This window comes from Tripterygium wilfordii, chromosome 2, assembly GCF_013401445.1.
Source record: "Tripterygium wilfordii isolate XIE 37 chromosome 2, ASM1340144v1, whole genome shotgun sequence".
Taxonomy (NCBI): domain Eukaryota; kingdom Viridiplantae; phylum Streptophyta; class Magnoliopsida; order Celastrales; family Celastraceae; genus Tripterygium; species Tripterygium wilfordii.
This window is the reverse complement of record NC_052233.1, coordinates 9,192,962-9,206,053: the sequence shown is the minus strand read 5'-3', so window position 1 is coordinate 9,206,053 and position 13,092 is coordinate 9,192,962. Positions and strand designations below refer to the sequence as shown.

The 13,092-nt window shown below is 37.1% G+C and overlaps 1 protein-coding gene across 2 annotated transcripts; it reads left to right on the top strand.

Annotated features, from left to right (window-relative positions):
* The first annotated feature begins 3,203 nt into the window (after positions 1-3,203).
* Positions 3,204-11,612, top strand: LOC119983383 (ubiquitin carboxyl-terminal hydrolase 8-like). 2 transcript variants are annotated; one of them, XM_038827076.1, is made up of 14 exons: positions 3,204-3,506; positions 4,101-4,346; positions 4,776-4,917; positions 5,508-5,567; positions 5,645-5,740; positions 6,463-6,565; positions 6,641-6,816; positions 6,969-7,109; positions 7,309-7,479; positions 7,707-7,964; positions 8,067-8,215; positions 8,975-9,532; positions 10,280-10,553; positions 11,260-11,612. In XM_038827076.1, the coding sequence occupies exons 1-14, from the start codon at positions 3,403-3,405 to the stop codon at positions 11,374-11,376; spliced, it is 2,595 nt and encodes an 864-aa protein (XP_038683004.1). In that variant the 5' UTR covers positions 3,204-3,402; the 3' UTR covers positions 11,377-11,612. The 2 variants fall into 2 exon arrangements, with proteins under 2 accessions (XP_038683004.1, XP_038682997.1); XM_038827069.1 differs by having other exon boundaries at positions 3,205-3,506; positions 6,463-6,816.
* Positions 11,613-13,092: the final 1,480 nt, after the last annotated feature.

The following is a 13,092-nucleotide window of genomic DNA, read 5'->3' as shown; positions in this document are numbered from 1 at the left end:
TCAGAATTTGATTTTAGATAAACCAGGCAAATAATGATCTGAAATCTTGGGCGCGCGAAGAAGATGTGCAAATTGGATATGAGGACAATCCTTTATCTCAGACTTTTGAAGGGCTTGAGCGGGAATTCCTCGATGACATTGCAAAACTAGCCAAAGAACAAAACAATGCTGAGGATGGTGAATATGCAAGACATAGAGCGGTAAGCTCACATGATGAAATGTGTTTTTTTTAACGTTACAGGTTCTCTATGTTATGGTTGATTTTTTAAATATTTCTTGAAAACAAGTGGTATCTTCCAATTTATTATGTCATGTGTGTGCCTGATGTGTTAAACCAATTAGAAGTATGACCAAGTCTCCACCATCTTTTTCAGAATTATATTTGGTGAATTAGATATAATGATTTGAATCCTGATGTTTTCTAATGAACCTAATTTAATTGTAAGATCACAAATCTCTTCCAATTTCTTTGGGCGACATAGGCTATATTTGCGCCTAAGAGCTGTAGCATAGTCAGCTATGTGTAATGCTTTATCTCAATTTCTTCAAAGGCCTGCCTCAACATTTGAATGCCATATTCGTCAAGTACATTCTTCTTTTCTTTGCCTATCTTTTGTGTTGCTGAAATAAGGCTACTGGAAAATGTCTCAAATTCTACGCAATCTGAAAGTGCCCCTTAACATTTGAAGGAAAATTTTACTGCGGTTTTAGTTAGTTGGGTTTGATTCTTTCTGCTTTGGGACAATTTTTTTGCCAATAAGAAGTGTTTCCAACGTCATGTTGTGTGTTAATTTTCATCATCGAGCGTCCTTGGCCAGTGCACAATGATATAAAGGGTTCCAGGTACGTTGACCTTCATTAACATTCCTCCGTGGAAAGTGAGCAGTTGGTAGTTTCAAAAGATGGATCATGGATGAAGAGGATAAAGGTGGTTTTTTTTCTTCTTTGGGTGGGTTTGATGGAAGGGCTGGGCAGGCATTCTCTTTTTTGTATTTGATCATGCAGAAATTTTATTATACAAGTTGCTCAATTTGTGGCTATTCTTCTTGTAATGCCATCTGATATATATTTTTTTTCAGAAAGTAAATACAATCAATGGCGAGTATCAGGAACAACTAGCAGCACTGAGAGCCCGCCATGCCGGTCGCAGAGATGAGGTTCTTCGGAAGGAAACTGATACACGACAGCATCAGTACCAGCAAGCAATCAGGGATCAGTACACTGACAGTGGCATGGGACTTGGTGATCCTCGTGATCATGGTGGCCTTGCCTCAGCAGCTGCCGCTGAAGCACATCGGGTCAACAATACAACTCATTATGATTCTCGCAGGGAGAGCGCTCGATTTCTTGGAGGTGCTATAGATTATGGGTTTGAGCCCAGAGGTTCATACCCCAGAGGGCGTGCTTATGATGCTGGCTCACGATACCATTGAGTTCCTCAAATTGGATGGATTATCTTTCTCACTTTCTCATCTCCTGGTTCCTAACAGCACACACACCTGTGTTAACATATTGGGCCATTTGTCCAACCCCTAAAAGACCTGTGTTAACATATTGGGCCCCTTGTCCAACCCCTTAAAAGACCTGTGTTAACATATTGGGCCCCTTGTCTAACCTTAAAAGACCTGTGTTAACATATCCAACCCCTTAAAAGACCTATAAAGAAGTTGGAGGAAACTCTCCTATTGGGCCCCTTGTCGAAGTTGGAGGAAACTCTCCTATTGGGCCCCTCGTCTAACCTTAAAAGACCTTTGTTAACATATTGGGCCCCTTGTCCAACCCCTTAAAAGACCTGTGTTAACATATTGGGCTCCTTGTCTAACCTTAAAAGACCTGTGTTAACATATCCAACCCCTTAAAAGACCTATCAAGAAGTTGGAGGAAACTCTCCTATTGGGCCCCTTGTCGAAGTTGGAGGAAACTCTCCTATTGGGCCCCTCGTCTAACCTTAAAAGACCTTTGTTAATATATTGGGCCCCTTGTCCAACCCCTTAAAAGACCTGTGTTAACATATTGGGCTCCTTGTCCAACCCCTTAAAAGACCTATCAAGAAGTTGGAGGAAACTCTCATTTAAATCACACACCAGCCCTTTTCCCAATCGATGTGGGATATTCAACACCCGCTCTCACGTGTGTGGGCTGTGAGCCCAACGCCTCACCTGGGCCTGCTCACACCACACACACGTGGAGTTTTACATCGCATTGGGCTGGCTCCGATACCATGTTAACATATTGGGCCCCTTGTTCAACCCCTTAAAAGACCTATCAAGAAGTTGGAGGAAACTCTCATTTAAACCACACACCAGCCCTTTTCCCAATCGATGTGGGATATTCAACAACCTGCACATTAATGCTGTAATTTCTGCTGAATGTTATCGACTCAGGTACCTGTTTCTTGTTTTGAAATGCTATGTTTCTATGGATATGTAAAATTATTAGATCCTTGTTGAGGATTGCAAGTGGAATGGTGCTAAAAACCTTGAGATAAAATATAAAAATACAGGAAAGGTAACTTTGATGGGATTCCCCAATTAAGAGCATCCACAGTAGTGTTTGTAATATCAAGCACTCCAAAACCACGCTATCTCTTCTCCTTTATCCTGCGTGGTACAATTTAATTGGATAAGTGAATCCCACAATATACATTATTCATCAACACTTCATACATTCCAACACTCTATACTCACTTTCTCTATTTTCTCTCTCTTCCTTTTCATATCTCTCTCTTCCTTTTCATTACCTCTCTCTTCCTTTTTATCATCTCTCTTTACTATTCATCAACTATATATATACTCCAACTCTCAAGTATCCTTTTTCCACAACTAAATTTTCAAGTGTCATATTTCACACATTGTGTGCATATAGCGCTATACTTATCAAAAAAGTAATATTTCAAGTACTTGAAATACACTCCATTATACCCATTGTGAACATCTAGCACTTAACTTATCAAGAAAGTATCATCTCAAGTACTTCAAAATCATCCCATTGTGGATGCTCTAACAGCAGTGGGAACACAGTTTTCGTGATTTGTGATGAATTAAAAAAATAAAAAAATTCAAAATTTCAGTCATATTTTTTGTGTGTATTTAGGACAATAAATAAAATTAAAGGGTTAAATATATATTTTTTAAAAACAAATATATTGAGATACGAATATATTATTGTTTTTCTCCACATAATGTTTCTCTGTCTCTCCTAAATTTCACATTGATAATTTACATTATTAAAAACATTTCTTATTTACCTCCTTCATTTCTCTCGACAGAGAAAAAAGCTCCAATTGTTTCTCTCTGCAAATCCCCCCCCCCTCTCTCAGTCTCTATGTTGCAGAAGATGATCTGCATTGTTTTCTACACGAATCTCTGAGCTTTCATTTTCTCCGCTTTAAATCAATCGGAAATGGGGGCCGTAGCCGAAGATCTATCGGATTCCGCTCAGCATCCCACCCTTGATGCCTCCGCGACCACCAATAACGACCAGCGGGTCTACTTCGTTCCTTACAGGTCTTTCTTCTTCTTCGCAATGCACTTCCTCGTTTCGATTTTTCTGTTTCTGGTTCTTTTAATCGTATTGCTTCACTACGTTTTCAAATCTTAACCACGCATTGTATTTAGACTCAAAATCTAATTGGTCGTTTGCAGTTCCTCTAGGCGGTGGCGTTTCGCTGATTTGACAGATCTTTTTGTTTCTCTTTCGATTGGAATCGATTAGCAAGAGCATTATTTGTTGTGTTGTGATTTTCCCTTCTTTCGTTTTCCCTTTTTTTTCTTCATCTTGTGCTTTCTCAGATATCAAATACTGCATGCATTTTTCTTTCCTTTCTAGATATTTCCTGACCGTGGTGTCTCGCTCTTGGCAATCTGATTGAATCTACAGAATGTGCTTTGTTTTGAATTGGTATACAAATTGGCTGCAGCAAGAGAAGCATTCTTTTGTTTTTTACCTTTCCTTTTCTCTCTATTGATAGTGAACCACACACGGGATTATTTGTTTCCTTTGTTATTTCACTTTACATGTATCTTGTTTGACTGCATTTTGCGATTTGATTAGTTCGTGGAATAAGTGTGGCTTGATTGAGATTTAAATTCTGTCATTAGGTGGTGGAAAGATGCACAGGAGTCCAGTGATTGTGATGGGAGCAAAGGAGTTCTTTACACAGCAACACGGGGATCATCTTATGGGGGTCCCATGAAGATCATCAACAACATATTCAACTCGGATCTCCTGTTCAATTTAAGAAGAGAAGAGGATTCTGTACAGAGTGGTGAGAATGGCGAAGTGGGAGTCTCTGGGCGGGACTTTGCGTTGGTTCATGGAGAAATGTGGTTACAGGCGCTAAAGTGGTGAGCACTTCGAGATTGGCTTCTGGGAGGCTTTTTATGATATGTGTTTTTTTAGTTTGGTTGCAATGTGGAAAGTACTAGGATGTTTGCTCGGGAAATTGAGGTTTTTTGCGAATTGGTTTATGTAGTTAGAGTTAGTTGTAGGTTATGCGTTAGATGCTACAATTTTTAGAACTTCTGCCGTAATAGTTTTCTTGGTAATGTAGTTTTTACATGGGGATTTCTGGCTGCTGCCACTTGTTTGAAGATTGATATCTTCAACTAGTAATAGCTCCTGGAGTCTGACACTGGATGTCGGTCATTTGAAATCTATCTTGTCATTTATCACATGCTAATGTCATGAATTAGTTTGATGATTCAATGGCTCTGCTGTCAATTGGAGCCTAACCCTGTCTTTGGGTTTTCTAATTTACATGCTCTTTCGTGCAGGCATAGTGATGCTAAAGCTGCAACAAAGGGTGGAAAGTGTTTTTCAGTTGGAGAAGATGACATGGCTGACATCTATCCATTACAACTCAGGCTTTCCGTCTTCCATGAAACAAATTCATTGGGAGTCAAAATTAGCAAAAAGGTTGGTTGTCTAACTTTATTGATCTTTCTGTTTTAAGTTCCTATCATGTTAAACACCATAACGGCTGGATTTAATCATGTCTTAGGACTAAATATATCCGCATGTACTTGTATTAGTGCTTGCATTTGCACATCGAAGCATATTCATATTTGGCCAAAGTGACTGATCTTTCCAAATTGTACAATGACCTGAAATATTCAATCATCTGAGGCTCCCCAGCCAGTATAAAAAAGGTAAAACTAAAGGACCAAGCTTGCCTGCACTGTATTGTTGCAAAGAGATATACTTTGTTCCCCTTACCATCTAATGATTTAAAACATACCAAATTTAAGCATGGTCATTTTTATAGTTATATATTTCAGCCATTGTTAGATATTACAACTTTGCTTCCCTTATCTGATGGCGCATGCTGCAACCACATAGCTTCTAGGCCCATAGTATTTTGAGTCATTAGGTGATATTGCTCTATATGTTTTGAACTTATAAAACTTACAAATTGTGTCTCCTAATGTTTTGAATCATTACGTTGTATGGCTTATTGAAGTTTACCTGTTTGCTTTTCAATATATAATATGCTGGTCTTTTCTCAGGATAATGCAGTTGAGTTCTTTAAAAGAGCATGCAAGATTTTCAGCATTGAGTCAGATTTGGTAAGTTTTCATATAGTGATGAGATATTTCAGCTGAAGCGGATGGCTTTCTAATTATTTTTTTTCTCTTGTGCACAGTTACGCATATGGGATTTTTCCCAGCAGACAACCCTGTTTTTCTTGAATGACAAAAATAAGATCCCAAAAGATTGTCAGTGGCAGTCAGCTCAGGAGGTGACAGATTGCTTCATCTTATGTTTCTCACTGTTAAATACTTTAGGGATAACTTGTTAGCAATCCAATTCATATTGATTTTAGAGTTGTGATTGGTCTCATTTTGGTGCAGTTACTATGATTGATCAATCATCCAGCTTTTACCTATAGGTCTTAAGCCAAAGGTAGTTGGATTAGACGACATAAAATAATTTTATGATAACTCAGAGCATAGTTCTTAAATCATGAAATTCAATACAAGCTCTTATAAGTTGACAGGAATAGTGCATAGTGTAGGATTCTGAAGTTCACAGCTCTTAGGGTGTACCTGACCACTGAAACAGTTTCACTTATTTCCATGTGGCATTATTTGTATCAATAGTGAATATCGAAAAATATTAAACTAAGGTTTTCTCTTGTTCAATCTGTGATCCAATGGTTGCATTTTAGGCCTGGTCCCTCGTATTGATACTAGATTCCATACGATAACTATACTCTTTGATGGTGGTCTTCTTTCTTTCCAACAAGAAAATAAGGTGCTGATCTTCATATTTTATTAAAATTTTGGGTCCCTGCTACTTTTAGGTTAATTTAATGTCCCTGATCACTGTTCTAGCATCAAGTGATGAATCTGATTATGATTGTTGGCACCTGGTTCATTGGCGATCACATAATTTTCATTTATGCACCATTCTAATGCACATGTGCTTAGTTTTTATAAATGTGATTTTGCTTGTTTACAGATTTGTCTTGAGTTGCAAGTTTATGGGTTATCAGATTCCATGAAGTGCAGAGAAGGGAAGAAGGATGATATGACACCTCAATCTGTTGGGACAAATTTTTCAGGTGCTAGTTCACTCTTGACAAATGGTAGCAATGGGAGTTTGAACCCCAATTTTGTTCGTACTAATTCTTCATCAGTCTCTGGAAGATTCGGTGAAGCTGGTTCGTTGGGATTAACAGGATTACTAAACCTTGGAAATACTTGCTTCATGAATAGTGCCATCCAGTGCTTAGCACACACACCAAAGCTTGTTGATTATTTTCTTGGAGATTATGCTAGGGAAATAAATCATGAAAACCCACTGGGCATGAATGTATGTCAGAATCTACTTTTATTTTTGTGATTTTAAAATTGTGAATATCTTCATTTCTTTGAGCGAACATGTTTTTGTGAGGAGTGTTGCACTACGGCTTAGAATGCCCTCCCTTCCTCCCTATTGCTGATAGGCTTGCATTTATTTGCCAGGGTGAGATTGCGTTAGCATTTGGGGATTTGTTGAGGAAGTTATGGGCCCCTGGAGCAACTCAGGTGGCACCAAGAACATTCAAATCAAAACTTGCTCGATTTGCTCCTCAATTTAGTGGCTTTAACCAGCATGATTCGCAGGTCAGTGAAGTTAAATTTCCCTCAAAAACAGAAATTCATTTTTGTTCCTTTCTCCCTTCTGTTCTTTTTTTAGCTGGTGGTTTAAAACTTAGAAGTATGTAATATTATCTGCTTGCACAAATGCAGATAGATGAATACCGAATGGATAGACATATAATATGGGATAAATATTTTCTTAACCTGCTCATTCTTTTCATAGGAGGTTCTTTCTTTTTTATTGGATGGTCTCCATGAGGATCTGAATCGTGTAAAACACAAGCCTTATGTAGAAGCCAAGGATGGAGACAGTCGGCCAGATGAAGAAGTAGCAGATGATTATTGGCGATATCATTTGGCCCGCAATGACTCTATAATTGTTGATGTTTGCCAAGTAAGTTTCTTCAGTTACATCATTCTTTTTAAAAATTTTGCTCTTTATTTTTGTTATTTTTATCACTATAGAAACCTGATTTTGTCATTTACCTGGCACATGTGATACTGGATCTTGCTGGATCCTGTAGTAGTCAATTGAACTTCTTTTGTTATTTTGCATTTCTGTTTTAATGGAAATTCTTTTTGCCAATTTGACCAAATTCGTTGTGTTTATTTCCATCCCAGGGGCAATATAAATCAACACTTGTTTGTCCTGTCTGTAAAAAGGTTTCAGTTACATTTGATCCATTCATGTACCTATCACTACCTCTACCTTCAACAACGGCGCGGACAATGACTTTAACTCTAATGAGTACCGATGGAAATGCTAAACCTTCCCAGTATACGATTAATGTGCCCAAGAATGGAAAATGTGAAGATCTTATCCGGGCATTAAGCCTTGCATGTTCTTTACGGGTTGATGAGACCCTTTTGGTGGCTGAGGTATATTAAATAACTCGTAATTGGAATATTTTATTTTGTTTCCTAATGAATGTTGGCATTTGTTACATATTTTGACTGCTGAAACTATTGAATCCTGTACAGGTATACAACAATCGTATTATACGATATCTGGAGGAGCCAGCTGATTCTTTATCGTTAATTAGAGATGGTGACCGACTGGTTGCGTATCGGCTGGCAAAAGGTCTTGACGAAGTACCTTCGGTGATTTTTATGCATCAGCAGATGGAGGAGTAAGTTCATTGAGTTTTTAGTTTGATCATACTGTTCATCTAGTTCTTTATCCTTCAACTTTGATTTTCAGTGGCATTTGTCCTTCATGCGAGTAACTGTACATTTTACTTAGGGATAACATAGATTGTAGGTCTTAGCAAGTAATACTACCACATAAGTGTGGAAAGAAGGATGTCCTCATTTTTGCTTTGATTATAATTTATATCTGCATCGTTGCTGTGTAGTATTTTGTATTGCCATATATAACATGTACTTCATGGTAATTTTGCTATAGCACCTGATTCTCCATTTCTGATGTTCCATCCTGGTACTATTTTGTTTTGTGTATCACCTTTCCAATTAGTAACTTTTTCTTTCAGTATGTGTCAAACTCTAGAACTTTGGGTCATAGGTTCAGTGCAGAGCTAAGATACAAGAAAGATTACCCACCATGTAATTGTTGTCAATTCAAGATTCACACTTTTCAGTCACTAGGTGGCAGTTTCCCCTTGGTGCCTCTTCAATGATTCACTTCCTTTTGCTTCTGGAAAAAAAAATATTTTTGGAGACTTGTGCATCATGCTGTTTTCTTTGTTCAAATTATCCATCATATCCTGTGTTGTTGAGATCTGCATCATTGCACTTCTTGTTTTTGTTTCTTTGCTACGTCCCATTCACAACACTTATTCCCAGTTTCTGAGTTGTGCTATCAATATTGCTCATCTTTGGTATGCTTCACCTTCCATTGTTAAGGTATCTAATTAAGTTTGTATTGTCAGGCAGTATATCCATGATAAACTAACTTCAAGTTGGAAGGCATTTGGGATCCCTCTCATGGGAAAATTTAATGATATTGTTAATGGATCTGACATCTGCAATCTGTATCTTAAGCTGCTTACTCCATTTCAAATACCTGCTGAAAATGTTACCAATAATGACAATAGTTCTGAGAGAAATTCAATCGAAGAAGTTGCGGGAATGGAGGAGAGCTTGAGTTCTAATTTAGATGGGAATTCAAGCTGCTCTAATACTGAATGCACTGGCTCAACCTCAGATGGTCAACTGCAGTTTTATTTAACAGATGAGAAGGGAACAGTTAAGGAGTCCAAGATAGTAATGAATGAGCCAGTAAAGATGTCAGGGGTGCCCAGGCGGTTGTATGTGCTTATATTTTGGCCAATAAAGCATAGTGCACAATATGATACAGGCCTTCTAAGCTCGTTGCCTGAGATTTTCAAGTCTGACATTTCCGCAAAGAGACCCCAGGAGTCGATTTCTCTGTACAAGTGCCTTGAAGCATTTTTGAAGGAAGAGCCTCTTGGACCTGAAGACATGTGGTCAGCATTACATTCTTACCTTGCTAAATGGCTAGAGTTTTCTTGCATCATTAATTTTTCATGGCTACATTATTCGTTCCCCGATACAATTGTGAGAGTTATTACATTTCAATTAGCAAGTGGTATTATTATGTATAGTTTTTCGTGTTTGCAGAAGCATTCCTTGGCATTGAGTTTTGTGTTGTTTTTTTTTTTTTGAGAAAAAGGGATCATTTATCTCTTTTAATTGGACTTATGTTCAAAAAGTCTACTCTATTTTCACACAGGTCAACCTACTGCAGCCTTTCTCCTTGTCTAGCTCGGAAACTTTCCAATTTTTGTCTGTAAAGGTTATTTGGTTGCATTTTCTTCAAATTTAATGAGAGTGAATCTATAACTGCCAATTTCTTTCACATATTACGAAAAAAGAAGTGTAGTTGTATTTTCTAAGAAGTTAATCGGAGAACCTTCTTATCTCATATATTTAACTTCAAACGAAGGTCTTGGCACAAACTAGCATGAACATCCTTATCTGAATTACTCTCTGGTAATTGGTCAATATTATCAAAGCATGCCACATATTTCCACAACTGACATTTTTGTTAAAATGCATACGTGGAGTTCATGTTCACATAACATTTTCTGGTATAATATCTCCATCCAGGCTTGGTCTGTAACTGAAGTTGTTGGTACCACTTGAGTTTTCATGCATGCCTTGAATTTTTATTTAGGTCTTCCTGATGACAGCTATTGTTGGATGTAATTCAGGTACTGCCCATGTTGCGAAAAACACCAACAAGCCAGTAAAAAATTAGATCTCTGGAGATTGCCTGAGATTCTGGTTATTCATTTAAAAAGGTTCTCATATAGCAGGTTTATGAAAAACAAGCTGGAGGCGTACGTTGACTTCCCTGTCGATGATTTTGATTTGTCATCGTACATTTTGTACAAAAATTGTCAGTTATCTCATCATTACATGCTGTATGCTATTAGTAATCACTATGGAAGCATGGGAGGTGGTCATTACACTGCATTTGTCCATGTAAGTGTTCCATACTTCCAATTTTTTTTTTCCTCTCGTTCTTCTCTTGATATTTGATGGAGAACTTTCTTTTGATTGCTGCTTTCAATTGAAATTATATAGATAAGAATAAAACTCAGCCTAGGCTGTAGGTTATTGTGCCGACCTCCCAATATTTGTTGGACTAAGCATATACTGTTCACTAATTCAAATTTCAAAGTTAATCATGCATAATATAGACTAATAGGTCTCCAACACACTGTTTAATTATATCTTCATGATATGATACTGTTTAGCTTATGAGATAAATGCAGTGTCATGTTTTGGCAGTATCCATACCTGCAGTGGCATTTATTATTATACCTGGAAAGAGCTTGATTACTTGAATTTTCTATTTTTCTTACCTGGGTTTGCTAATCATATGATCCTTCTGTTTTGCAATCTTTGGGTCTTGAATGTTCTTTGATAATTCTGCTTTAACTGGATCTTTAAAACGGTGCTATGTTTTTATTGTGAATACATCCACATGCACCTCTGCGTGTGCCCTGCATGTTGAAGAGGCAACAAACTGGGAAATAGATTGTGGTGCATGAGTAAAGGAAAATCTTAAAGTGCCAAACATTTTTGAGTTAGCTGCAGCGTATTTTGATCAGAGCATTAGGAGTTGTTGCCATTTTCATCTTCCTTTTTATCTTACAGAGCGTTTATTGTCTTTGTTCTTCTTTAGCACGGGGGTGATCGGTGGTATGACTTTGATGATAGCCATGTTCACCCAATCAGCCAGGACAAGATAAAGACTTCCGCTGCCTATGTTCTTTTCTACAGAAGAGTTGTGGATGTTTAGTAGAGTTTTTAATCTCTTTGATCAGTTAGATTCTAGGTGTTGGTGTATCTAAATCATTTTTTGTAGTATTAGTCCCAAGTTTTATCTCAAGGAGTAGCATTCTTTAATCTTACCATTTTTTTAGGTTTTTAAGTGCCAGGATGACTGTATTATAGAAACAACTGAAGGGGTGATACATACTACAGAGGACTTCTGATACATCTTTAACCTTCATATTCAAAGGAAGATTCTTTCTAGCTTTTCCTAACTAGTTAGGTTCTTTTGAAGGAGTTTGTTGTCAAGCCCCATGAAAGCGTAATACTAGCCATTCTTGTATGCCTGATTATTGGACTGAAATATTTGATTCTTTGATGAGCATTCACAATTTCTTATTTGCAACTTTTTGTCAAGAATTTTATTTCGTTTGGTTTACATGCTGAAAAATGCAAGCGGAGATTGACTATGAGATGGATGAAACAGAAGCCTTTTGTGGGTGCATTTCAATTATTTTACAGGGTATGTCTGCGTTACTCTTATTGCTGTGTTTCCTTCTCGTCAGCGGTGATTCTTGTATCTATCATTCTTCACTAAACAGAGTAATTACTTGTCACGGTTGAAACTGTCATGTACATGGTTTAAAAGCATGCCCTCGCGTATAGGGTACATACTTTGACTGAAAATGATTTGTTAGTACCAATTACTTGCCATTTTGGATCTTCTCATAAGCTTTCAAAAACAGATTTGAACCAGAGCCATTACAGAGTTTGAGAAGAACCGAAAATGACTATGGCAACTGGTTCTGTGACCCATTCTTTTAAACCGTTTCTTGAGGGTTTTTTTTCTTTTTTTTATTTATATGGTTTTGGGGTTAAATCTACACAATTCAGGAGGATAAGTTGGAAGAAAGCATCTACTACCCCTCTCACTGCTGGATTATGTATTTTAGTTTACTGGACCACATTAGTTGTGTTTCCATTTTTGTGTAAGATGTGACTTGACCATATTGTATATGGTACCATGGTACCTTGAGCACAGGACCACCTTTTGCTTGGTTCACATTGCACCCAGACTTATATGTGGTTCTCTAAACACCACTCAGTAGTCAACATACACCCAGATCATCAACCTTGGTTCACTTGCTTCGTGTCGGTTGTTAACTTAAATGTACTATTTTATATACATATATAGAGAGACAGTTCTTCTCCAATAAGAGTGTCATTATTGAGGTTTAAATAAGTATCTCAACTTTTAAGTCCATAAATCTTAAAATATTTAAGATTAAATTTGATTAAACAATCCTAAACCTAAAGTCTAAAACCCCATAAAACCCTAAACCTCAAATATTAAACCCTAAACTTCAAATCATAAACCCCAAACATCAAAACCTATACTATAAACCCTACACGCATATATAATAAACCTTAAATCAACTTTTATCTCAATCATATGATCATATCTAGGGATTTAAAACTATAAGTACTTATATAAATCCCAATAACGACATAGTTATTGACGAATTATATATATATATATATGACATTATGAAATCCAAAGTAAGATTCAATCAATCACAATAACTATGGACTATCTTTAACAAGTTTTGGCTGATGTGGGGGTCTTTGCTTGCTTTTTTAGTAGCATATCTTTATCTGCACGTGCAATGTTTTTGACTAGATATTGTTAAGTAATATGAATGTGAATGGAATCAAAAGGAAAGGAAAAATAGTAAAATACATG

Excerpts from the sequence above, each read along its gene's own strand:
- LOC119983383 (XM_038827069.1), top strand. The coding sequence starts at position 3,403 with ATGGGGGCCGTAGCCGAAGATCTATCGGATTCCGCTCAGCATCCCACC. Across the intron at positions 5,568-5,644 it reads TCAGCATTGAGTCAGATTTG|TTACGCATATGGGATTTTTC; the intron begins GTAAGTTTTCAT and ends TCTTGTGCACAG. Across the intron at positions 8,216-8,974 it reads ATGCATCAGCAGATGGAGGA|GCAGTATATCCATGATAAAC; the intron begins GTAAGTTCATTG and ends TTGTATTGTCAG.